Source organism: Anguilla anguilla, chromosome 18 (assembly GCF_013347855.1).
Source record: "Anguilla anguilla isolate fAngAng1 chromosome 18, fAngAng1.pri, whole genome shotgun sequence".
Lineage (NCBI taxonomy): Eukaryota > Metazoa > Chordata > Actinopteri > Anguilliformes > Anguillidae > Anguilla > Anguilla anguilla.
Window position 1 is genome coordinate 22,199,948 of NC_049218.1, and position 27,045 is coordinate 22,226,992.

Consider the following 27,045-nt stretch of genomic DNA (forward strand, 5'->3'; position numbering starts at 1 on the left):
TGCAAAGCGCTTCTTGCTTGCGGCGCGAAACAAAACGAGAAAGTTTAGCTAGCATGTTATGACAGCCAGCTAGATCTGCACCGTTTCTAAAATGGCTAAATTCTTACTTTGATGAAGTCGTGCATCGTTATTAGCCATAAAAGTTAACAAAGTTATTACAACTTGTGCTAACAGTGGCGTCGGATTTGCCTATTGTTGATTGTTAGTGTTGTTAGTAAGTCGTGTGCTCCATTAGCTTTATTTTTTATAAAACATAAGTAAATTAGTTCTTCCAACGGCGGCTAGTAAGGCTTGCTTGCTTTATCTCATGTTTATTTATCTCATGTTTGCCAGTGAGAATGGCAGAAAGTTCTTTATTGCTACAGGAAAATCCGTTGCTTTTGCCTCTCAACAAAGAGAAAACTATTTATGATGGGTTCATTACTGTTCAGGTGGGTCATTTGTAATTCAACGCTAGCAGTTCGCATAGCGTTAGCCTGTTAAGGCGTATGTTATTGGTGCTTCTTGCGTAGCTATTCGTTGCGGTTTCAGAAACTACTTTTTCATTTGCTTTTCAGGAGTTAGACTTCCGAATAAGAATACTAGTTCCATCCGACCGCCAACTAAAGAATTCAAAGTAAGTCGCTTTCTTTTTAGTGGTGGTAGTTACTCTTTAAAATTGAAAGGGGTGGCATATGACAGACCATCTAGAAATACATAGCTAGATAAAAACGTGCCCTAAAACGCATTTTTCTGGCATGTCTCGCATTCTTACGAGAGACTGTGCGCTTTCATGGAAGATATTTTGATTACCAGTGTTAGGACTGGTCGTACGGGGATTTAAGGTCACTTGGCAGCACTATACTGTATCATACTCGAGTGTTTGACTTATAAAGTGGCTGCAGTTCTGATCTTGGTTATTGGGTATTGGTTTTTGTTGTCCCTTTCTCTGAATGGAACTTCAGCTTTGTTCCAAAGTGGAGTGGGACAGGACACCCCACACTCATCCCTTATCATTTGGTTCACATGGATTTCTTTCTTCTCTGCTGGCAAAAGGATGAATAATGAATCCACATTGAATGTACAATAGCAGTAAAAGGATTGTGCATTTAGTCTCACATCTCCATAATTTAGTCGTATTCAAAATATGATGTAAGAAGAGAAAGTAATGGGAGTTTGTGGTTATTTGTATATATGAGGAGAAAGGTGCCAAGTGCACTCTATTTACTCTCGGACACTGTTGTTGAGCAAAATATATTTATTATAAACACAAAACTGATATTTGGGGAAATAAAAAGAGCATGTCAAAGGATCTCGAGCAAATGTTTCCGCTACATGATGCTTTATTCAGTGCTCAGAAAATTATGACACTTGGTTCACATAGTCTGCTAATTGAGATGACGACATACATTTTTTTCTCTCAATTTTGGCTACTCTCCTGCAGCAACTCTTTCTTGTTGCTACCTTTACTGTGATTGTAGCCATTCAAGTTCAAATAAGAGAAAAAAAAACATCTTAGAAGGAAAGTGTTGTGTTTTCTTATAAAATTGTGTGTGAATCTAGCATTTGAATACCAGAAGTTGCACACCTGCTAATAGTAATGGCTCAGCCTAGGCTATATGCAGTTCCATCATGAGTATATTTACAGTCAGTGCTGAAATAATGCAGTTCTTCTGTCTTGAGGCTACAGTGCTGTTGGCGCTTGAAACGGCTACTTCACGGATACCAGCATGTAATAAAAAAGGTAAAAATTTTGCATATAATCTGTTTAATGTATACACATACGCATGCACGTACACATACGCACACACACAGTGAGCTCCATAATATTTTGGGCAAATACATATTTTTCTTGATTTGGCTCTGTACTCAATTTTAGATATGTATTAAAACAATTCACATGCACCTTGTGGTAAGCCCTCTGCTTATGGTCCCTTTATGGTAGCCTTTGACACCTGTGTCTAAGAGAGTCGTCTTGATCTCTTGGAAAGTTGAAAAGGGGCTTATCTTCAAAATTGAATGTCTTTTGTCATCCACTACAGTTGTCTTCCGTGGTCTACCCGGTTGTTTCCGTTCTTGATTCCAAAACAATGTATCAAACAGTTGATTGTGACACACCCTAATGTTTTGCATATGTCTCTGATCAGTCTATTTTGACTTTTGGCCTCACGATGGCCTGCTTCACTAGCATTGACTTTTCTTTGGTCCTCATGTTGAAAGGCAACAACGAGAGACTCCAAATACAAATTTGATCCCTAGAATAAATTCTGGACCTTTTGTTAGCTTTCCTGTGCATGAACTAAGGATGCGACAACACACGGCTGACCAAACAACGGGTGATCAGCCATCTGTTCGATTACTTTTGTTCCCCTAAAATGGGTGGAATATGTACTAAAAGGCCTGTGATTCTGGATCGTCCGATATGGGTGGAAATACTCTCAAAGCTGGCAGTCTGAACTTTAACCTCATATTCATTGTGTCATTTCAAGTATAATGTGCTGGAGTACAGAGCCAAAACAACAAAAAATGTCACTGTCCCATTACTTATGGACTGCACTGTATACTGAACACACATTTACTTTGCTGTATCCTTACGAATTTAAAACTGTGGCATAACAGGGCATTGTTCAAAGGGCAGAGTGCTCTGCAGAAGCGGATGGCTGAGCTTGTTACAGCTGAAAATTATTTTCGTTTAGTTTTTCTTTCTTCTTTTCTTTTTTTTCTCTCGCTGGCTCTCTCTCTCTCTCTCTCTCTCTCTCGCTATGGCTCTCTTTGTCTCCATTTCAGAAGGATTTGTATTCCACCTAAGGCAATAAAGTTCATTATTTTGATAGACTTAAAAATATTATTAATTAAAGCTTGTGGCAGCTTCTATTAATCAAATAGTAGACTGGGGATATGATTTAGGCCTCCAGTGTAAGTTCGTTTTGAAGCAATAGACTCACCACTGTGTTTTTACAAAAACATTAATTTACAATTGATCAATCCTTTTTTCTATTTCTTAGAGATTGCAACATTCATCAGATCTTGTCAGTTTTATTTTGGAGCTTAAAACAGTTTTGGTAAGTTCTTGTTCTCTGTTCTTTATTGCGTTTTATAGATGCTATAATCTATTAATGACAATTAATTTAATCTTTTCTGTTATTTTTTTATTTTATGTAGCAAAGCAGTGATTTAAAATGTGGGAGGATTTAAATGTTTTGTGTGAAGTAAATTATTGGACTTCCTTTAAGGTATACTTGCGATATTTGATACACCTATAATTTTGCATTGTTCGGGATTTCCTTTTTAGTTCTGCATTGTCTTGTTTGAGATTAAAGGACTTTTTGCGACTTACCTTCCTTTCGTGAGTTCCCAGCAGCCAGCTGTCTAATGCTGATTTCTGATTTGATATCTGCAGGGCTAATTGAAATCCAGTGCAGCAGTGGTACTGCTTGCATTATCTTGACGGCTCCTTGGGTCTGTGCATAGATATGGGCGGATGAGACCGCTATGTGCTTTATAGAATAAAAAGCCAGGCTACTGTCCTGTAGTCTTATGTGTGGAATAGAGCTGCTGTATACATGCACATTTCCTCTCAAATGAAAAATTGGCTGCCCAATACATGAAATGTAAATGCTGGAATCTATGTCAGGCAGCCAATTATTGTTACAGTAGTTACTGGCCTAAATTAGCCCGAGATACTGTGCCATTACTGTGGCGCCTTATATAGAATGACATATTTCAGTCCCTCTGGATATCCTGACCTCTCAAATTATACTCAACAGCCAACAGCACAATTATTAAAAGTGTTTGAAAGTCCACACATATGTACACACACACACACACACATACGTGTATGTGTATAAAATACAAAAGAGTTAAATACAAAAGTATTGGGACAGTGACGCAATTTTTATTGTTTTGAACATGAGGTTAAAACAAAGCTTTAATCTGGGGGTATTTTTATCCATAGCGGGTGATCTGTGTAGGAATTACAGCTGTTTTTATACACAGCCCCCTGTTGTTTCACGTGACTCAAGCACTACTTGTGCATTCTATATTGGGACTTGTGCAATACTGCAGTAAAGTGCCAGAAGAGGTTGTTTCTCCACATACAGGTTGCCCAGCTCCTCTCAGTGAAGCTCGTGTGTAATACAGTCACAAGTGCAGCTGCGGTGCGTCATTAATGCTGAGCTGAAGGAAGGTGTTTATTTTTCCGCAGGAAGTGGCTGTGAAGCGCAGAGGGGCGTGTCCAGCAGCCCCTCCCCCTCAGTACTACCAGCGTCTCATTGGAGAGATCGGCAGCCTGGGCTGGGATAAGTATGTTCCCTCCGTGAAGTCTTCTTACCTGCCTTGCAAAGTTTGATTTTTATTGTGATAAGTTTGATGTGTATCTCATGTATATTAATGAACAAGCGCTGCAGATGCCTGCATAAAGTAACATTAGAAGGGTTTTAAAAATACTTGTATCTATTGCAATCCATGATTTGAGAGATGCAGATGACCTTGAAGTAAATTGAATGAGTAATAAATAATTTTAATGTGTTCTAAATGGGGTGCTCCTTTTGCAATGTTCAAAATGGAGATATCAACTGGAAACATGATATTTGACGTCTGTAAACTGGAGCGAGAGTGTTTTCAACGTTTCCCCCACACACAGTGTGACAGACTGATGGGGGATGGACGGTTTTTAGCGTTTAATTGAAAAACAGAAGATCTGTTATAGATATGTTGTTACATTCTGATTATCCAACACCCATCCACACATGGCTTCATCCCTTCATCTGTTTTTATTATGCAATGCGGCGGACATGAGAGGAAATAATGCAGAAACGTGGGACCTTCTGTTTAGTGCTTTTTTGTATTGTTTGGGGGGTGTTTCTCGTTTTCGCGAAGGTAGAAGGAAAAAAAACTCTGTTGGAACAGTCCCAATGGAAGACCAAATGTGACCAAATTAAATAAATAGGAAATGAAATGAATGGCGACGCAGGTTGAAGAATACGCACACAGCTGGCAGTTCACCGAAATGAATGACAGCAAGGTTATCGCGCGCTTGTCATTAATTAATTAATGAATTAAATGAGTATTTAATTGGCTAACGGGCTTATTGGCTGCGCCGCGGCTGGTGTCAGAGTCGCAGGCGATGCAGCGGCGCTCGGTCACGTGCCGGGGCGCGCCGTGCTTTAGCCGGGTTCGCTAATTCTTTCCCTTTTTCTCTTAATGGCCCCGAGATGAAATTATGATATTAGCAAATGCAAATTGATCCAATTAGAAACCTACCTCTCCAGTTTAATGGGAGAATGTTGAAGTTACGGGGAAACAAGGTGAACGTTTTAATACCGAATCGCGGTCAGAAGCACTGCAGCGGGGGCCTATTGGTAAATGCACTCGAGATTAATTTGGCGCCTTAATTGGCATCGGCGTTAATGGCCTTGAGTCCGATATAGTTGGGCACATCTGATTGGTCACGGTGAAGTGAACTTACGGCGGAAGCTGGTCATTTTAATCAGCTCTCGCTCCCTGGAAAAACGCGCGGCCGACGTTAATTACAGTACAGACAGGGGTCATTTTACTGTTCCGCTCTCTGGGATATTTTAAGCCCGTCCGTAATCAGACGGTGCGGGTCACCCGGCCCGGTCAGGGCCCGTCTTTTCCTCCCTTCCTCCTGCGTCCGTTTGAAGAAAACGCGTGATTTCCGGGCCTTTGGCCATTCTGGAAGATGAGGCTTTTTGATTTGTGATTTTAATGAATTTGTGTAATCCCGAGTCTAAAACTGATGTAGTCTTGTTTTGTTGCTCTGGGTAAGAGGGTCAGTCATGTGATGGTACTTTAGTGAAATAGGTCATTGATGTGAAGCTTTAGTCGTCCGTAAGCGGGTGGTGACAGAGAGCGTCTGGGCGTTCGGGGGGTCGGGGGCCGGTGGAGACGGTAAGCGCGGCGCACGCTGACCGCGCTGTTGCGTGGGCGTAACGCCCCGCCCCCTGCCTCCCCAGGCTGCTCTTCCTGGACGCGGAGCTGCGGTCTCTGAGGCTGGGGGCGCAGGACTCCGCCGGGCGCCAGCACACCGTGGCGCTCAAGCTGAAGCCCAAGGTGAGCGGAGCCTGGCCTCGCTTCAGCCCTGTTCTCTCTCTCCACATGCGCCGCAGCAGCACCCTGCCAAAACAGGGAGACCCTTTAGCATCTGCAAGTTGTTGTTGTTGTTGTTATTGATTCATTTTTATTGTTTATTTTTATGTGACTTTTTGTGCACACCGAATGTGCTGCGTGCGCTGTATTCTTCCTGTGTCTGTAATTCTTGGCTGTTGCTCGTTTCCCTGTCTGAAAGTGTGAGTGATTGCAGACCTTCTTGCTCCTTAATTATTTGCACAGAATTGGCATTTCCTGCCACATTTGGGACGTGGCAAAAAGCAGGGTTTGATTATTGGAATGCTTAATCATTGAGCTATAGAATATGCAAAATTTTAATGAATCTAGAGTCACGTACCATATGAATGAACGCGTGATCGTCCGTTTTGCACCGGGAGCCGTCTCCGGGATGACCTTTAGCAGCGCGGCAGTGCGGCTCCATTTAGACGGGTCTTTTCGGGACAGAGCGGTCACAGAGAACCCGGTGCGTGGTTACCGTGCGCCCGGGCCGCCCTGCGATGGCTGAGGCGAGGGGTGCTGGTGGGACGCGATCAGAGCAGCGGCGTGCCGCGCGGCGCTGCCCGTACGCCGTTCAGCAGGGCGTGCGAATCCCCCCGCGCCCGCCTGTCCACCACGGGGTAAAAATAGCCCCGATCCCACCCCCCCCAACCGCACATCTGCTCGCCTCCCTCGCTAGGTCACCGCGCTCGACGGTTCAGAGAGGGAGGAGCAGTCACAGGAGCAGCGTGCGTGCTGAGGTGCAGTGGCATGAAAAAGCATTCACCCTCTTCCTCCGTTTCCTCTGCCCCCTATTTGTCACATGGAATGGTTTCGGATCTTTAGACAAAATGTCATAATAGGCAAAGGGAAACCGGGAAAACGCATACATTAAAAAAATTATTTCATTTAATGAAAAAAGTTATCGGACGCCCATATCACCCTTGTGAAGTAATTGCCCGCTTACTTACTCAATCAACCAATTAACCAAATTTAATTCATAATTAGATGCAACTGATGGAACATACCATGACTTGATTGCAGCCAGCCCTTTTGAATCTGAACTTCACTCATTGAACTTTACCATCAGAGTGAAGGTTTGTAGTCACAGTCTACATGCACACTATGCCACGATCAGAGGAAATTCCAGAATAGATGAGAAAAAAGTTGTTGAACTATATCATGCTACAAGGCCATTTCTAAGGCTCTGTGACTCCACTGAACCACAGTGAGAGCCATTATCTCAAAATGGAGAACACTTGGAACAGTGGTGAATCTTCTCAGGAGTGGTCGGCCTACCAAAATTTATCCAAGGGCGCAGTGACAACTCATCCAGGATGTCACAAAAGAAGAACATCCAGAGAACTGCAGGCCTCTTTAGCCTCAGCTCAGGTCAGTGTTCATGACTCCACAATGAGAAAGAGACAGGGGGAAAAAAAGGGATTCATGGGAGAGTAGCAAGGTGGAAACCACTGCTAACCAAGAGAAACATCAATGCTCATCTCACGTTTGCAAAACAAAAAGCACCAGGATGATCCCCAATCCTTTTGGGATAATGTACTATGGACAGAGGAGTCTAAACTGCAACTTTTTGGACCATATGGGTCCCATTATGTGTGGTGTAATGCAAATACAAGATTTCACAGCAAGAACGTCATAACAACAGTCAGATGTGGTGGTGGTGTGATAGTGTGAGTGCGTTGCTGCCTCGAGACCCAGGCGACTTGCCATTATTGAAGGAGCGATGAATTCTGCTCTGGAAATTCTTGAGGAAAATGTCCGCTCATCTCTCTGTGAGCCGAAGCGTAATTGGGTTACGCAGCAAGACAATGATCCAGAACACAAAAGCAGCCGCATGCGAACGGCTGAAAAGAAACAAAATGAAAGTCTTGTAGTGGCCTAGTCAAGGTCCTGGCTTGAACCCAGAAGGAGGTGACAGGACCTGAAACGAAACTGAAAACCTACCAATTTGTCTGAATTAAAGAAAAGAAGAGTGGGCTGAAATTCCTCCACAGCGATGTGAAAAACTGATATGAAATTACTGTGATTGTTTGGTTGCAGTTACGCTGCTGAAGGTGGTGCAACCAGTTATTATGTTTGATATGGGTGTTTGATAACTTTTTCAGTAAATAAATGAAATACTTTTTAAAATGTGCTTTGTTTACTCCCGTTCGCCTTGTCTAATATTACATGTTGTCCAAAGGTCTGAAACCATTCAGTATGACAAATACGCAATAATAGAGGAATTCAGGAAGAGGGCAAATACTTTTTCACGGTACTGTATGATGTAATTTGTAGTTCTGTTGAAGGAATTATTACTGGGATTGTTGTAATTATTATTATTCAGTATTGTTTTGACCTGGATCTCAGAAACTGTAAGGCGTACGGCTACCGAATTAGATTATTCGGTAGCAGCATTAGTTACTGAAGATTGCTTGCAAATGTCACATAAAATAATTTTAGGGACTTTTTGAGTTTTTGATGGCTGAAGATGAAAAGTTATCAAAAGAATATTTCTACTGCCAAATGTTTCAGTGTAATGCAGTCACAATGTTTCTGGGGAATTCACGTAAACAGGAAGTGGGTTTTCTGCATGCGTACGCTGTATGCAATTTTTAATGCTCCACCTTCACGTTCACATTTTGTGCATTTTTGACCATAGCTGTGTCATTCTTTGGCCTAGATTAAAAATGCGGTGTATACACATACAGTAAAGAAGGCCGAATAACATTTACAGTAGTTTAATTTCTTCCGTATGTTGCTTCCCATAATTTAAAATATTGCATTCCACTGCATATTGAGTACAAATAGTTGTGCTCAATAGTGCCAACATGAGATGAAGCATTTATTCAGTTCACTTGGCCTACATTCAGAATCCTCCATCAGTCAGGTGTTCCGTGGCAATCGTTACATCGTAACAAATGATTCATTCATGCCATTTACCCAATGCTGCTCGGACCGGGTTCATTTCCTGTTGCTCTTGCTCTTGCTGCTGTTGCTTTAGTGTATTTGCATTATTTTTAATTCTTTCACTTGGTTGGTTCTGTGTCTGCATGAAAGTGTAATTTTGGCACAGTCAAAAGAAGTGTGTTTTGACCCCCCTGCCCTGTGTTCAGCACCCAGCTGAGGCCCCAGAGTGTTCAGCAGACCTGCCACTTCCCCTGAACATCACCTGGACACCACAGGTAGGCGAGCCGCACACCTGCACGCAGTCACCCGGCCAAGCGATCAACGAAGCGAGCGGCGAGCCCTGACCTTTCCACCCAGCATGCAACGCTAAAGGCTGTTCGCCGCGGGGTCCGGCCTGTTAGCGTGCGGAGGGGTCCGCCAGCCGTGTTCAAAAATGAAGAAAATAAAACTGAGAGACAAAAACTAACCGGAGCTGTTTTTAAAATGCTTCAGTTAGCTAACAGACCACAGGTATCGACGGGCCAGCTTGTCAGGTGGCCATAGCAATGCACCGCCATCGACTCGACGCCCGCGGCGGGCGCCAGGAAGCCGCGACGCTCTCCCCGGGCCGGCGTACGTGCGAAAAAACTGATGAAATCTGGGAACAATCAGGAGCAACTGATAAAGTATTACCTAACGCATAATTGGCTCCCTCAGCCGGCACTGTAGCCCAGGAGCGCTTCCAAAAGGAGGGTGGGCGTCTCTCCTCGCTCTCGCCGCTCCACCGCTAGCGCGCTTCTCTCTCTTAAAAATGTTTTCTTTCAGAGTCCCTTTTTCAACTTTCCAGATTCAATTAAAGGGCTCTGAGCTGGCACGCTGTAATGTACTCCGGTCCTGGAACTTAAGGCATAGTTAGCGCTCTTTATTTATTAAAATTCTCCGGCCCCCGTGTTGCGGGTTCGAGGCGCGCGGGCAGGGAGAGCGGCTCGGAGCGGCGGTGCCGTCTGGTGGCTGTCGTCCCGCTGGGCCCGGAGTGTGTGATGTATTTTGCCCGTGCCTTGTGGGGAAGGCCCGGCCCCCCCCACCGGCCTGACGTCTTCATCTGAGTGAGTGATTACGAGCCGCTGCATCGCCAGGCCGAGACGCGCCACACACTATGTCCTCTGTGTGTGTGTGTGTGTGTGTGTGCGTGTGTGTACGTGTTTGTGTCTGGGTGCGCATGAGTGCGTGTGTGTGTGTGTGTGTGTGTGTGTGTGTGTACGCAGGTGACCGTGTGTATGTGAGCGTGTGTGTGCGCCTGTGTGTGTGTATATGCAGTTGATTGTGTGTGTGTGTGTGTGAGCGTGTGCGTGTGTACATATATGCAGGTGATTGTGCGTATGTAAGCGTGTGTGTATGTATATGCCGGTGATTGTGTGTATGTGAGCGTTGGTGTGTATGTATATGCCGGTGATTGTGTGTATGTGAGCGTTGGTGTGTATGTATATGCCGGTGATTGTGTGTATGTGAGCGTTGGTGTGTATGTATGTGCCAGTGATTGTGTGTATGTGAGCGTTGGTGTGTGTGTGTGTACGCACGCAGGTGATTGTGTGTGTGTGTGTGTGTGCATGCATGCGTGTTGTGTGTGTGTGTGTGTGTGTACGCAGGTGATTGTGTGTGTGAGCGTTGGTGTGTGTGTGCATGCATGCGTGTGTACGCCGGTGATTGTGTGTGTGAGCGCGTGCGGTTGGTCGGGCGTGGGTGGCGTTGGGCACAGGCCCCTCCAGTGCAGGTGTCTCTCAGCAGGAGCAGGCTCAGGCTCTGGCTCCTCCCACCCCCAGCCTGCAGCCAGGAGAGAGGCTGTGAGGGGGCGGAGCCGGGCTGAAGCCCCACTTCTCCCTCTCTGAGCCTCGTCCAAACTGCCTGAACGTGCTCTTCACCGGCAGGTATAATTGCACAGCCATTTCTGTGCTTTTAGCCTCCGGAACTTTCCTTTGGCGTTGTTGCATTCGTCACTGTGTCACAAGCCGACCCCGTCGAACCGCCCGGGTGGTCTCACTCCCCATTTTTATTTTTCATTTTCATTATTTTTGAAAAAATAGACCGCACTGTTTACAAGACTGCATCGGTCTTGTACGCCAAGTTGTCGAGTGCTTTGCGTGACGCAGAGAGTAAACGCGGTAAACGGGGACCGTAGACTGATTGATGCCGCAGCATGTGTGTATTCAGAGGGTTTTTTTTGTGTCTGTGTGTTTTTTCTCTCTGCTGTCTGCGACTGATTACTCGTCTGAGCCTCGCGCCCTCCAGAAGTTTCCGTGTTATGAATGGGCGAGTACACACATTTCTGATGACCGGTCCCCCCCACACACACACGCACACACACACACACGCTCGCTCGCACACACACACACACACACACACACGCTCTCCCCTGTTTTGTTTATAATCACTCATTTTCTTGATAACCGTAATGGCAATCCCCGAGGCCCCGGAGGAGAAAGGGACCTAATTGGAACACTTGAGCGAAGACGAGGAGACACTCAGACCGATATCTGCATCCGAAACGCACACATTATACAACTCATTCCGGGGGCTTATTTCAGCCGCCATTTCAATTACAAGGACATTTCCACTTGCACTATATATTTATATCAGAAGAATAACTATAATCACGGGACTGGCATTAATTGGAAAGTAATTGCGCAGTCCTTGCACCTGTTCAATGCTAAATTGTGTGCACTGCAATGTCACACTGACCCATAATTTTTGGTTCATTTTTTCCCACCCCTCCTCTGTCAGTCCCCCCCCCCCCCCCCCCCCCCCCCCACACACACACACACACATTTCTTGGGTGCCCACCTCATTTTAAAACCCTTTCAGATAAATAAGTAAAGCTAACACCTTCCACCTACGTCAGGATGGAGACAAGCTGCTTGCTTTTCCTGGCAGATAACACCCCCTCCTGACCCCACCTGTCCTCCCCCTTTCTCTACCTCCGTCCTTCCTTCCTCCTTTTCTCTCTCAGTCCTGGCGCATCTCTCCGTCCACCTCATCAGCTTTCCCCCTCTGCTGCTGCTGCTGCTGCTTTTCCCCACAGAGCATCATCGCCATGGCGATCTCAGCGAGGGGTTTTGGCGGTGGTGCGGCACCCGGGGTGACAGAGGGTGAGGCTGCTTGTGTGTGTGTGTGCGCGCGCGTGTGTATGGTGTGTGTCTGTGTCTGTCAGTGCGTGTGTGTGTGTATGGGGCTAACACACACAGGGCAGAGGGGGGCTGTGGGGGCACCCTTAGTTTTACTCATGAACACAGCAAGCACAGCGTTTTTGGTGTTTGTTTTGATGAGCTGAAGAAGCCATTCAGCCTGTCCAGGCTTCACATTTTTTCCTCTGTCTTTAGAGAAGAACTAACACTCCATCAGGCCCAGTCTTGGACGCCCCAATGGTTTATTCTTCTGCTGGATACTTTAGCAACTCTGTGGGATAAAATAATTCCTGATACGAGTGTGAAATTTACCGTTAGCTAAATTCCACCTCTGGCCCCTTTGTTCGACTGGCAGAACCCAACTCTTGAAATATCGGTTGTCGACTTATCACCTCTAAATGTAAAAAGCGCAGTTAGGCACTCCCTCCCCGTCTCATTTTTCATTCTCTGGAATCTTTTTTTCCGCCTTTCTCCACTTTCCGTCCGCACGGCGCACACGCACGGGCTGCCGCGCTCAGGGACTCGCCGTGGCGCGGCGCGAAGGTGTCGTAGCACGCCCAGCAAGACCCCCTTCTCTGCTTTAATGTGCCAGAACATCACAGCCATTAATTAACTCCTCCTGCGCTTCATTCGTCTCTTTGGCCAGACAGCGTCGTGCGCGCGTTTCTGCTACCTTTTATTGGAATATAATCTGTCTGCCATCTTTTTTCCTTTTTTCTATCTTTTTGGGAAAGGAGGAAACCACAGTCCTCAGAAGTGTTATATTTTGTGCAGGGAACAGTGGAGGGAATGGTTGGACAGAATTAAATCAGCAGCACGACCCTACTTAAACTTCAGCGTTCCTCTTCAGGAGAGCTTGTGTAAACATCTCCCATTTTAAAGGCAAAGGATGAGTTGTGATGTGCTTTGTCAGCTTGTGGTGCTTGTGTTGAGGAAACTGAATCTGGAGGGGAAATTGCGGAAAGATGTGCCTGTGGTATAGTAGGGGGAATTAACCTCAAAAAAGGGTCAAAGTGGTGGATAAAAGCACCAAATTTGGTACAAACACTCTTTGGGATGTGTACAGCCATCTCAGAAGGGGTACACGATTTAAACGTTTTCAAATACTTTTTATACTGTTTAACCCCTTGAAGCCCACTTAAAAGCCAGGGCTTTTGGTAAGAATCACCTGTCTTAAATAAACCCCATTATCTCCAAAACTACATACAGTGCAGGCATGGTTCAAAGCTTGAAATAAACAGCACATTTTCACCAGAATGCTTCTTTGGGCTGATCTTAAACACAATCCTGAGCAAGCCTTCCAAACCCAGAGTTCCCTTTGTTTTCCTGAATAAGCTCTGGACAGGAATAGGCCTGTAACACCACCAAAAGACCCCTCCCCTACTCCACGAATGGAGGCTGCAGAGTATACTTCCCCATAATCTAATGATAGTAATAAATAGCTTTTTACAATGGTGCGTGATCTTATGATTGTACCCATCATTTCTCTGGATACTTTTGTATGTAGGTTGACGTGGTTGTTCCTTTATGATCCAGACACTCATTTAGGCAAACCTATCTTCCTCGTGTGTGCCAAATGTAGTGCTTTTATTATGAGATCATTTAAGTGCCTTTCCGGTCAGTCGGCAACCAATTAAGTGGCCATTTTGAATTTGTTCAATAACTTGCTGTTTAAGATTTTTTTTTTGAGCACCCCTTCTCGAATGTCTCAGGATCACCTAGGAGACGTCTGCACCAATTTTCATTTTTATCCGCCGCATAATGTTTTTTTTTTTTTCCCAGTTAATTCCCCCTTATTATCATGTTTTGACAACATCCTGCTTTCCAAGTACAGGATGTTTGTCCAGATAAAGAGAACAGAGAATCGTGAGCAGTCTAACATCATGTTAAGTATCGTTGACCATGTATAAGCCGATATTCTAGGATTTCATAAGGAAAAGAAAACTGTTTAATATTCCGGCCCCCAAGATGGGAGCTTCCCTCATCAGAGATCTTGCTAAATTGGCTGCATTATGAGTGCTGAGGTATTACAATGGGAGGAAATTACACATGACGACAGCGATTAACATTTACACCTTCACTCCGGCTCGCTGTGGAAACTTGGCGACCGCGCTGGGGACCAAAGGCACTGTTTAGAAATGTATGTTCACAAGGTGTCTAATAGGTGGTTTAATGTAGCAATTAGGACGTGAATGATACTGAGCGCTGAAAGGCGGCCCTTTCTGTGTTTTATTCTGGACATGGAAAGGGAGCCCCTGGTGTGTGCGAGTCGGTGTGTGTGTGTGCGTGCGTGTGTGTGGTGTGCGTGCGTGCGTGTGTGTGTGCGCGCGTGCGTGTGTGTGGTGTGCGTGCGTGCGTGCGTGTGTGCGCGTGTGCACTTGTATGCGCCACTGATTGAAATGAGAAGTGGAGTCTGCTCTGTTTGACTAAGCACAGATTGGAATCCTTTACCCTGTGGTGGCCCCTTTAGTGCAATGAATTTCCTCTGCTCCTTGGAAATTTAGTACTGCCTTTGTAAACTAAGTATCACTGTGTGTGTGTGTGTGAGATGTGTCCTTTGTGATCTGCATAAATTTATTAGTTGTTTGCCAAAAAGTTTCCATTAGTATTGTTACTATCTCTATGTGCTCTGATGTATTTTTTTCCAGAACTTTGAGAAATGAAATTATAATGCGTGTTGCTATTGGTGTACATTTTATTCAGGTTTGTGGTTATTTTACAGGCTCGTGTTACTCTAGTCTCTGGGCTGCTGATAGGGCAGTTGTGTGCATGGCGTGCTCGTGCCTGCAGTGTATTTGGAATACGTCACTCTCTGGATTTAATCCCAGCCCTGGGACTGCCACAAAAGAGCCACAAAGCATTGCAGGGTGGCGATGTTGCACTCTCGTCCTAAAGGCAGTGTCGGTCAGCGGTCTCTGGCAGCGCAGGGCCAGTGATGTCACGGCGGCGGGCAGGTGGGCGGGGCCGGGGGCACCGCGGCAGCCGGACGCCGGGCTCTGGCCGTTTGCTGCAGGCTTCCGGGCGCAGATGGGGCCTCTCCGGCGGGACCCGGGGATCTGGTCTGCAGACCGAATCTTTCAGAAGCGTTTAAACTGAAGGCAAAACGCGCACGCCCCGCATGCCGCGCCCACAGCTGGACGGGTACGCCAGGAGAACGCCACCCGCACTCCCTCCCTCCCTCACTCCGACGGCAGGCAGCGAAGCCAGGCCAGATTTGATCAGCTGTCAATCAGCGCTCCTGATTCATGAGCTTGCCCTGAGAGTCGCACTTAAACCATCAGAGCCATTTCACAGCTGAACTTTAAAATGGAGGGAAGGAGGTGAGGTCTGTTGAGTTGAGAATTAAAGGGCAACGCGCTATGCTAATTCATTCTGTGGCGTGCTGAGCCCAGGCTGATTCTTGGTTGTTTGGCAACCATGAGATGATCTTTGTTTTGACTGATTTGGGTTGGGCGTGTCTAGCTTGTTCCTATGATCCATTTCCAAAAGTGCCACCCCCTTTACATTTTACTTACTTTTCCCTGTCAGTGTGGAAGATCCATTTGTAAGGCCTCAATGGCTGCAGTTTTCCCTAACCGGTCACCAAAAAACTCAGTTGTCCTTTGCATCACCTTCCGCTAGCCCCCGCTTCCTTTGACTCAAGAGACACGGGGGGTTTCACCTCCACTGGCCAGTCATTCTACAGCTGTTTGAGGGGTGCTTCTTGACTTCACATTTCTACAGCATAAATTCTGCCGGATACAAGGAAAACCCTGAAATTCTGTATGGTCAAATTGGAAGCCATTAAGAATCGCAAATCTGCAGCTGTCTGTCTTTTAAACATTTTTTTTTTCCTTTTTAAATATTTCCTTTTTTTTTTTTTGTTTGCTCGCTTCTGCAAAGAGTGCAACATCATTTGCAACTTAAATAAGGCGCTCGCAGCCTCAGACAGATGGGAGTTATTCTCTGTGTTCAAGTTGAAATCAATCAGCAGATGTTCCCAGTATAACTGATTATTGTGCTTTTGTCCAGCGAATGTAAATGACTACCCGGCTCCGGGATTGCAGGACACTGTCGCAGTGCAGCTGACTGAGCCAATTAAATTACACTCAGAGACGTCCTCACTGGCACAGCACCGGAAGCTCTCTGTGTCTGCTGTGCGCAGTAGAGTAACGTGTGACGGTTGTTGTGAGTGCTGAAATCTTCTGGCCGTGGGGGGCATTCGGTAATGGCTTTAAGTGAACGGAACTGCCTCTTAAAAGCGCGGAGAGGAGGCTGGAATCGGGCTCCAGGTTTACTCAATTTTATGAAAGACGCCAGGTTGCAGTTTCCGTTTGGCCGAATTGAACGAATGCAGATACGGAATTCACGCCTGTTTGAGATCTTGATCTTCAGGGCTGGTTCTCGTCTTTGGTAGAAGCGCCACGACCTCTCTGTTGAAAGTGCCCGTTTGCTCCCCCCGCAGAGCACCCTCCTGGACGTCCACGCTCAGTTCCTGTCCGCTCTGGAGTCCCTGCAGGAGTTTTGGGCGGTGCTGGACGAAATCGATGAGAGAACCTGGGTCCTAGAGCCGGAAAATCCGCCCCGAGGAGCAACCATGCGGAGAATCGCCATCGGTAACCCAGTCCTTTATCCATCACCAGATCATTTCCCACCATAGTAGGAAACTTAACGATTAATAAATACCATGTTACTACTTTTGGAATCTATTGCTGCTTATATGAGTGTTCAAATAACTATGAAAATTTAATCATCAACTGTCCATTAAACAGGTTTGGACAAAAAAATATTTTTTTCATGCCTTGGTTAACTGTCCCAGTGCCATTGAGCCCCTCTGGGTGTATAGGCATTTTAATGCATTGTTTAAGTGCCAGGAGCTTTGCAGATTCTGTCTGCTTTGCTGAAATATCACACCACACCAGCGTTCGTCTAACTCACGTTCTGCCATGTTTTCCCAGCGAACAACGTCTCAATAAAGTTGGAGATAGACAGCAGACACCCAAAGATGTTGCCTGAATGTTGCCTGCTTGGAGCAGAGCATGGTGAGTATTTCTTGGAAGGTACATTTTTCCACAATGGCACTCCCTAAAAGTAGTAGATGTGTAGATATCTCATATATTCTCATTCTCATACACTCATGCGCCTGGTTTATTACATGAAGACTATGGAGATGTGAAAAGAGGATGTCAGGCAGTGGGGGCTTTAAGCTTTGTTGATTGTTTCCTGAAATTCAAGGTCACGCTTGACTAACGGTGGCATCTGCCATATTGTGGGTTGCCTAGCAATGTCGGAGCCAACCCGCACCACTGATATTAAATGTACACTTCAGTAGCCAGGCGACGTGGGGCAGTGAACAGCAGTGTGAAGGGGTCATGTGGAATATTAGTTCTTGCATTTACTATTGATAAACAAAAAAATAAATAAATGGCGCAATCCCATTCCTGCAAGATTGATCTCCTTCGATGGCACGCAATCGTTAATGGTGGACGGGAAATTCCACATGACTTGTTTTAATTTTCCCTGTCATCTGTGGTTTTCCCACACGCATGTGCGCTCACACTGTGTGTGATGCGATGTGTGCCTGCACTGTATTTGTAGATGTAAATGGATGGCACCGGTATTCAGTTGAGGTTATTGCACAAAATGTGTTATATCTAACCCCGCGTTCACACAGCGAGCAACACAGTTGATGGGTCGCTCAAGTGTACTAGGTTGAGGGAGGTGCACGAGCTTCCCGTTCTATCCTCGTAGTGGTCTAGTGCAGCTACACATTTTTGAAGAGAAATAACGGCATTACACAGTGTATCAGACGTATGTTTGCCATATAGCCTGTCCTTTAGTTTCGGTGTATAGTTTAGTCATGAGGCTGATAATTATTTGTTACTGCTATCTTGCTAGCTAGCAAGCTATCCCTCTATCTCTCTCAGTACCTAATGTTATCTGGCTAGCTAGTTAGAGAGATAGATCGCTAGAAATAGCCAGCTCTCTAGCTGCACCTCTATTGCAACGAGTGAAGCCAGGTGGCACAATTATTCAGAAAATGGTATCATACCATTTGGAAAAATAGTACGCATGTGCGGCCCTGCAGAGGTGCTGGTAATAGCGGGCACTGGCACAACCCGCATTCGGTGCCAGACCTGAGCTTCCATTCACACACTGTAGCGGTGCCTTAACAGGACCAGGAACCGCCCAGCTGCTTTCACATATAACATAGTAAAATGTTTATTTGTGTCTTACTGAATACACGGGTGTTGATATAGCATTGGCATTTCCTGATTGATATTTATATTTCCCTGCTGTGTAGTCGTGACCCCTCTGAGAAGTAAACTGAACGCCAACATGCATTTATGGTAAGGAAATCATCATTTGTTGTTTGTGCTTCTTGACTGTGACTGACTGCTTTTCTGTAATTTAAGTATTATTAGGGGGACAAGTACCATGGGCGCAGAGGTCACCTATGGTATTTGCTAGGATTATTATCATTATATATTATAATTGGAACCCTAATTTTTCCAATTTTGTGTAATCTAAAAAAGCAGATCACTACCCAAAAAGGCACATTTCCATCAGTGAACACTTGGATAAATGATACATGATGATAACATAATGTGATGACAGGGCTTGAAGCATCCAATCACCGGTTGCGGCGATATTTATTATTTTTCTGCCCTAACGGTGTTTTCACAGCAATTTTTTTTGGTTCCCATTCCCATCTGCTACTCAATTGAAAAAGCTTACCAAGATTAGTCAAATAGGAAGAAAGTGAAATTTTTTTACTTTTTACTATTTGGACTTAGTTTTGCAGTCCATAACAATGTGCAGTCCCCCAATGTGCTATGGCTCACCCTTCGTGCTCGGCCCCCGACATCGCTGCTTACGGCTATATTTACAATTGTAATTTTTTCAATTTAAAAAAAATGTGTTTATTTATATATATATACACACACACACACATATATCTGCTTTATTCTTTATTTTTATAACCCCAAAACATTTTTCTGCTAATTTGTATCATTGTCTTAAACCTATAATCACTACAGCTTGATTTGCATGCTTTTAATTAGCCTGTGTAACCGAGACATCCTGTGCGCTTTCAGGAACCCGGACTGCAGCGTGCTGCAGAACCTGAAGGATGTTTTGGAGATCGAGTTCCCCTCTCCTACCACCCACAAAAAATCTGTACGCGGCCTTCCCATTCCGTATACGCCCGCTAACAATTCCACCGCCAAGTCGGACTCGGAGTAAATGAAAGCGCGCGCGGCCGGTTTCAGAAGTTGATGCCGGGTGTACATTTCCTGTAATTGGGCTGTTTACAGAGAGGAGCGTTGGGATAACAAAGGTGCCTGAGTCCGGAGCACTCTCGGGCTCGTTCAATTCGTCTTTTTTTTCCCGTTTGTATTTTTTATTTTACTTTTTTTTTTTTCCGTCTGCCGGCGGGTTGAAAGGCCGGCGTGTTTACCCGCGGCCTGCAACCGGTGATTAATGCCTCGCCGCCATTAACGTTCAAAAGAGGGAAAAGTTTACTTGACCAGATGTTTAAATTTCACCTGCCATCCTTTTAATGGATTGCCCTTGGGGGGAAGGGGGGGCGGGGAGGCTTGCAATTATCTTAAAAGCAGCGCGCGTACGCGGGGAGTGGAGGAAGAAGAGTGGGGGGTGGGGGTCGGCTGAGATGGGAGACACACGCGTGGGGGGGGGGGGGGGCGGGCAAGGGGGATTACCACACCTGAGTCTTGTCTCTTCCTCGCACCTCCAGCAGCTCTGCGTGTGTCTCGTGCGCGTGTGGCCGTGGGCACTTGGGGAGTTTGGCAGAGGTGCTGGTGGAGGGTTTCTCAGGTGAGCTGGGGGTTTCTCAGGAGGGTGTGAGTGTCTGAAGGCGATGTCTGCGCTCCCTCCCCCAGAGTTTGAGCGCGGAGTGCGGGATCTGCTACTCCTACCGCCTGGACTCGGCCATCCCGGACCAGGTGTGCAGCGACCCGCGCTGCGGTCAGCCCTTCCACCAGGCCTGTCTGTACGAGGTGAGCGCGTCGCACACACATGCACACATACAGACACGCATACACACACAGAGACACAGACATACACACACACATACACAGAGACACAGACATGCACGCACACACACACACATACACAGAGACACAGACATGCACGCACACATACACAGAGACACAGACATGCACACAGGCAGGCACACACGCTTCTACATGTACGCAGCTCAGTGTTTCTGAGCAGCATTTCAGGCCTGTAACAGTCTCAGACGGCCCGTGTAATAACACGGAAATGCTAAGAGGGGGGTAGGAGCACCGCGGTCCCCGTCGGCCGTGACGGGCTTGTGTAGCAACGCAGGAAAAAAAGCACAACACATGCAGAAGAGGAAGTGAGGCGGAAGCCAGCAGGAAGGAGGCCGGGTACGGGCTCCAGGTCTCCGTGTTTTCACTGCGGAGTGAGTCCAAGGCAGCCGGCCCCCTCCTCCCTCCCTGCCGAAGCCTGCGCTTGTCATGTCGTCTGCTGGTGTGACATTTGAGTCCTTACGAACAGCGGAGCGGTCCATCTGTTTATTGTTAAGCGGCGCGAGGCTTTTACGTCGGCCGCGAGAGCGGCGATCAAAACAGATGGACGAGGCGAGCGGCCGAGCGCACGCGGCGGGGCCGACGCCGGGCCGACGCCGGACCCGCCCGCGCGCCCGTCTGTTTGCCGCCTGTTCCCCCCCCGAACAGACAGACGGGCCGCGCGGCGCCGGAGCCAAGGACAGTCAGCCCGTTAGCCCGCGATGTACGAGCGCGCGGACAGTGTGTGTGTGTGTGTGTGCGCGCGTGTGTGCGTGTGTGCGCGCGTCGGCAGGCGGGCGGAGCCGCTATCGGGCGTATCGGCGAATTCACGGCGCTGGCGCGATTCTCCTTCCTCTCGTCTCACAGTGGCTGAGAAGCCTTCCGTCCTGCAGGCAGAGCTTCAACACCATCTTCGGCGAGTGCCCCTACTGCAGCAAGGTACGACTGCTGATCATTATTCAGTTCAATTCAAAATAACCGCTTTCCGCCCATAAGAAAGTGTCTAAGAGTACCGTGAAATTTTATTTCGTTTTTTTTAAAAAAATACAAAATGTGTAAATACAAAAATAGTGACGGACTGACTCGTTGGCAGCCCGTGACGGTGAAAATGAGCCTGCAGAAGCCCTGAGCCCCCGGGTCATAGCCTCGCCGGCCCCCGGTCCGCGTGAGGCAAGAGGACCAACAGGAGGGAGAGGATGAGGAGGAAGAGGATGACGAAGGCTCCGCCCCACTGTCCGAGCCCCCCGGGGGCGTCCAGCCTGCGGGGGCGTCTTTCCCTGAGATTGTACGGGTGCCGGGGCGGGGCCGGTTTCTCCGGATCGGGTTCCTCGTCCCGCTCGTCTGCCCCGCCCTCCCCCTCAGCCTGCACCTTTCTGATGGCTCCTTTCGCTTGCGGCTTCTTCTTCTGAAATACGGGTGAAGATTATGCTGTAAGACGTGGTGTTTCCTTTGTGCGTTACATTAAATAAGCTGTACAAGTATAAAAACACACTTGAATTGGTGGTGTACTTTATTATTCAGCTTAACTCGCACAGCAGTAACCAGGCTTGGACATCAAATATTGAGATCTCCTGTGTGGCATGTGAGTATCAAATGGTGATATCCCATGTCACATGGATTTTACACAGACACACACATTTATCCCCTGTGTCACATGGATATCACACACGTATATCCCCTGTGTCACATGGATATCACACACGTATATCCCCTGTGTCACATGGATATCACACACGTATATCCCCTGTGTCACATGGATATCACACACGTATATCCCCTGTGTCACATGGATATCACACACGTATATCCCCTGTGTCACATGGATATCACACGCCTATATCCCCTGTGTCACATGGATATCACACACGTATATCCCCTGTGTCACATGGATATCACACACGTATATCCCCTGTGTCACATGGATATCACACACGTATATCCCGTGTGTCACATGGATATCACACACGTATATCCCCTGTGTCACATGGATATCACACACGTATATCCCGTGTCACATGGATATCACACACGTATATCCCCTGTGTCACATGGATATCACACACGTATATCCCCTGTGTCACATGGATATCACACACGTATATCCCCTGTGTCACATGGATATCACACACGTATATCCCCTGTGTCACATGGATATCACACACGTATATCCCCTGTGTCACATGGATATCACACACGTATATCCCCTGTGTCACATGGATATCACACACGTATATCCCCTGTGTCACATGGATATCACACACGTATATCCTCTGTGTCACATGGATATCACACACGTATATCCCGTGTGTCACATGGATATCACACACGTATATCCCCTGTGTCACATGGATATCACACACGTATATCCCGTGTGTCACATGGATATCACACACGTATATCCCCTGTGTCACATGGATATCACACACGTATATCCCCTGTGTCACATGGATATCACACACGTATATCCCCTGTGTCACATGGATATCACACACGTATATCCCCTGTGTCACATGGATATCACACACGTATATCCCCTGTGTCACATGGATATCACACACGTATATCCCCTGTGTCACATGGATATCACACACGTATATCCCCTGTGTCACATGGATATCACACACGTATATCCCCTGCGTCACATGGATATCACACACGTATATCCCCTGTGTCACATGGATATCACACACGTATATCCCCTGCGTCACATGGATATCACACACGTATATCCCCTGTGTCACATGGATATCACACACGTATATCCCCTGCGTCACATGGATATCACACACGTATATCCCCTGTGTCACATGGATATCACACACGTATATCCCCTGTGTCACATGGATATCACACACGTATATCCCCTGTGTCACATGGATATCACACACGTATATCCCGTGTGTCACATGGATATCACACACAGGTACATGTGAGAGCGGGAGCATTAAACCCTCTGGTGCGCGCGGCGCGTTTACCTCCTCCTCCACGCGGCTCTGCCTGGGCGCTGCTCTGGGCGCTGCTCTGGGCGCTGCTCTGGGCACTGCTCTGGGCACTGCTCTGGGCGCTGCTCTGGGTCTCCTCTGGCGAGCCGGCGCTCCCTCCCGCACCTCCTCCCCGCCGGCCGTCTCTGCGTCCGCCCGGGGCGGGGCCCGCGGCCGGGGCGCTTCCCTCGCCGCCGGCTTCGCTCTGGCGGGTTTCTGCGAGGGAAAGCACGGCATTGTGGGACGTCCCTCTCTCTGGACATGCTTGTATCTAGCGTCAGCGCTTTAATCCGTCTCTCTTAAAAACACGAGCCAACAGAACGCGGGCGCCTGTAGCAGATGGGAGGGGGGTCGGGGCCCGCGGGTTTGACTGGGGACCAGGTACAATCCTGAAACCATTCAGAGTTTATTTTTTTGGAGGGGGAGGGGGGCAGGGTGTTGCGGTGACGGGGACGGGCCGCCCCTCCTGTCGAAACGGGGGCCCCACGCACTGTGGGGTCAGCAGTGCAGAGGAGCGGCTCGCCGATCTTCCCCCGGCCTGAACCCTGGGAGCAGAGGCCTGTGATTGATGAGGCCGTCGGCGCTCTTGAGGAGGCAGCCCTCCAAACTAAATTTGGCCGCACATGGCTTCTGGGGTCAGGTGCGGGGAAAGCAAACCTCGCAGAGTTTACGCTCCGTAAACACCAGCGCGCCTCACCCCCGCTGGACCTGCTCCCGAGCTTCAGTCCTGAGGGTGACATTGATGGTGTTGTTTTAAGGTTTTTTGGTTTTTTTTTATCCCCCCACCTTTTTTTTTTTTAATTTATTTTTTTACATTTTTTTTTTACATTTTTAATATAAATTCACCCGCTATTCCCCATAAGACTGACAGTTTGACCCAAAGATGTGTAATATGACCCCTGAAAAATGTGACTACAAAGAAGAGGACAATGGAACATTAATGCCTTGGGTGTTGACACTGATCTTTTCTGTCTGAAAAAGGGCTACATTAGGATTTGATGGCAGACCCATCTGCAAGACATTGGCTTAACTATATGAGCCACCCAGCAGGACTCTTTATGTGTACATGTGTACAGTTTAAGATCAGTTTACATAAGCGTGATTTTACTCCCTTCCCTAATATGGGCATTAATAACAAACAGAAGCACATCTAAGTTTTGAATGGCGGTGGATGTTGTGCAGTCTACGTAGAGTTTAAACGAGTGAGCTGAGACTGAAGAGACTGGAAGTTTCCATCATCAGACAATCTTGGTCAAATAATCTGCCAAACCCTTAATTTATATGCAAATCTGTTCAGAGTTCCTCCCAAAAAAAATCCCACGCAAACCGAGTGGGTACCTGTAATGCAATTCTGAAGTCTGAAACTTGCGTGGACTTTCGTTAGACGGGTAATGGATACATCGAGTCTCGCGTGCGCGCGGGTACAATTATGCGATGGGAAGACATGCAAATCCAGTTAACTGGCCCTAATGCTGTCAGTGTCTCCTTACAGTCCTAGAGCCTCGTAACAGAAGCGTTTTATTTAAAAATGGATCAAACTGTCGAGCAGCTCCACTCTACTCTGAGGCACGCTAAATATATAATCATTGTGACTGCTAATCTTCTGGCCTCTGTATAATGTGCGAAACGCACAAATTGGCCTGCTGAGGCATTAGCACAGATCAGCGGTGTTAACTGCGATGGCGATCATCGTTAAGTGATTCGGATGAACGGGGCCGCCCACTCCAGTCCTCTCCACGAGCCCCCGCCATAAGGTCAGAGGACGCCGACACCGAATTTGGCGGTCAAGATCCGCTGCTTTGTTTTAATTGAGAAGAAAATGCGATTCTCATTTCCGCGCTAAGCGATTTTGTGGCTCGCGGAAGGCCCCGGCTAGTGGATGGGGGTCCAGGAATCACTTGGCATAAATGAGATTCTCCCCCCCCCCCCCCCCCCCCCACCTCCATTCGGAAGTACCTTTGCATAATGTTGAAATGCTCGCTTACCTGTATTGTTTTAATAAGTGAAAGTAATCCAGTTGAAAAATACTGTTGCCATTAGAGCATGCATATCCAGTACAGTAAGAGAAGCTAGAAGCTTTGTAACTGGGGTTGAACTGAAGGCCAGTCAGCTGGGCCGCAGTGAGGGTGAGAGAGGGTCCAGGCGCGCATGAAGGGGCCCCTGGTTCCCAAATCCCCAAATCGGGCTCTCGAGTGTGGTTGTGCTGAGGTCAGGGGAAGGCCCATAACACCAGGCTTATCTCATCACCCACTCAAACACCCCGCTCCCCCCAACGTTGTTTGAGGTGGGGCGGTGCTGTGCTTACGCTCTGGGGCGGCGGCGGTCTGTGCTGCTCCTCCTCCTCCTCTTCCTCTTCCTCTCCCGGCCTGGAGAGGTCCAGCGGGCCCTCCTTCCGGCCCGATATGGGCCGCCCCTCGGCCAGGATGGCACGGAGCTCCTGGTAGTCGGGCTTCTCTTTGTAGCCCAGGGACTTGACGTAGAGCAGGAAGCTGGCCACCTCCCCTGCAGGACGGGGCACATTACAGAGGCCTGTGAGCATGCCCCTGTCCTGCCCCCACGCCCCCCAGTTCTGCAAAGGCAGCGCTAATGCCCATCCACATTTTTATTACTACTGCAGTCACATGCGTATACCCTTACATCTCATTCTGTCTGATCTCACTACACACTTTAGGTGAGTGTTAATACTGCAAATATACTGAGATCCACCACATTCAGTGTGATTGGTAAGACTCCCAAGGACTTGGGAATACAACACGACGCTGAAATTACTTGGAAACCTATTCTGTCTCTTGAGTTCTTTCTTGATAATGTATAAAACTGGTCACTTTTCAGGGATTCCAACCTTAGAGTCCTATAAAAGGCTTATTTCTGTAAAAATTGCTCCCGTTTTTGTGATTGAGTGCGGGCTGGATGGTGGATCTGCAGCCCAGGGAACAGCCAAGAGTTAGAAACCTCCGGCACCTCAGGGTCGCCTCTCTGATGACAGCCACGTTAGCACGTTAGCCTGTTGTCACGCGCACAGAGCTGTCGACATGGGGCAGGCCCTTTCGCCCGGCTCATAATTACTCAGACTCAGCGTGCTGTGCCGTACTGTTTTAGAACAGGGATTCTGCGGGGGGGGGGGGGGGGGGGGGGGGGGGTTGTGATGTCACATCACTGAAGTACAGAGAGCAGCATGCAGTTATTTTTTTATTTAAACGGTTTAGTTAAATGTTAATATTTATGTGTGTGTGTGTGTATATATATATATATACACACTCTAAGGGAAAAACATTAAATACAGTATGTTGGGCTTGTGCTTCCAGACTGATTGAATGAGGCTGTGCTATAGCTGCCTTGCTTCAGTGTAGATGTATGATCTGCGCATTATTGATGCATGCCATTGGTCTTATCTCAAAAGTCCAGATGGAGGCAGCCTCTCAAGTTTGGGAAAAAAAGGCCCAACAATCATACGTCATGGAACCATTCTGGGAGGTGGCATTTGCTACTGACTTAGTAATAAAAAATATATATATATATATGACACGTTAGGATTGTAAATTGTATCTGTATAGCACATGAGAATTGAAAACAGTTATTTTTCCGTAAGGTCTGATCTGATTGGGCAAAGACTAAGGAGGTTGTCCCTGTTGGTTTAAAACAGTGTCCCACTGTGCGGCCCTGTGCTGTCTCAGCGCACTCCTGCTCTCCCACCTGCCAGGCAGACCTGGGGGAGCTCTTACCTGTGCAGGTACCAGGGGGAGACAGCTCCATCACTGAAGCAGGCAGGTTAGCCATCAGCCTGTAGGAAACCAGAGAACAGTGCCAGCGTGTATTAGTCATATGCACTTCAGTTATATTTTATGTATAAGTGCATGCATACACGTAAAACAGCAGTATAGG

At 47.2% G+C, this 27,045-nt stretch overlaps 2 protein-coding genes across 5 annotated transcripts in view; one reads left to right on the forward strand and one right to left on the reverse strand.

Moving 5' to 3' along the window:
- On the forward strand, positions 1 to 21,673 carry fancl (FA complementation group L). 4 transcript variants are annotated; one of them, XM_035401200.1, is made up of 14 exons: positions 1 to 431; positions 558 to 616; positions 1,648 to 1,723; positions 2,985 to 3,041; positions 4,184 to 4,281; positions 5,955 to 6,051; positions 9,201 to 9,269; positions 16,597 to 16,747; positions 17,090 to 17,173; positions 18,436 to 18,481; positions 19,229 to 19,310; positions 20,033 to 20,149; positions 21,050 to 21,121; positions 21,276 to 21,673. In XM_035401200.1, exons 1-14 carry the CDS (start codon positions 339 to 341, stop codon positions 21,309 to 21,311), a joined length of 1,137 nt encoding a protein of 378 aa, XP_035257091.1. In that variant the 5' UTR covers positions 1 to 338; the 3' UTR covers positions 21,312 to 21,673. The 4 variants fall into 4 exon arrangements, with proteins under 4 accessions (XP_035257091.1, XP_035257092.1, XP_035257093.1 ...); XM_035401201.1 differs by having other exon boundaries at positions 1,663 to 1,723; XM_035401202.1 differs by lacking the exon at positions 2,985 to 3,041.
- vrk2 (VRK serine/threonine kinase 2) overlaps positions 21,180 to 27,045 on the reverse strand; it is a 19,205-nt gene continuing 13,339 nt past the window's right edge. The window contains exons 10-13 of the mRNA XM_035401199.1: positions 26,886 to 26,944; positions 25,469 to 25,665; positions 23,158 to 23,379; positions 21,180 to 21,587 (exon numbers count right to left, since the gene is read on the reverse strand). Of these exons, the coding sequence (XP_035257090.1) occupies positions 21,321 to 21,587; positions 23,158 to 23,379; positions 25,469 to 25,665; positions 26,886 to 26,944 (745 nt within the window). The 3' untranslated portion in view covers positions 21,180 to 21,320. The remainder of the gene's footprint in view (positions 21,588 to 23,157; positions 23,380 to 25,468; positions 25,666 to 26,885; positions 26,945 to 27,045) is intronic.

Excerpts from the sequence above, each read along its gene's own strand:
- fancl (XM_035401200.1), top strand. The coding sequence starts at position 339 with ATGGCAGAAAGTTCTTTATTGCTACAGGAAAATCCGTTGCTTTTGCCT. Across the intron at positions 17,174-18,435 it reads CCTGCTTGGAGCAGAGCATG|TCGTGACCCCTCTGAGAAGT; the intron begins GTGAGTATTTCT and ends CCTGCTGTGTAG. Across the intron at positions 19,311-20,032 it reads CTACCACCCACAAAAAATCT|AGTTTGAGCGCGGAGTGCGG; the intron begins GTACGCGGCCTT and ends TCCCTCCCCCAG.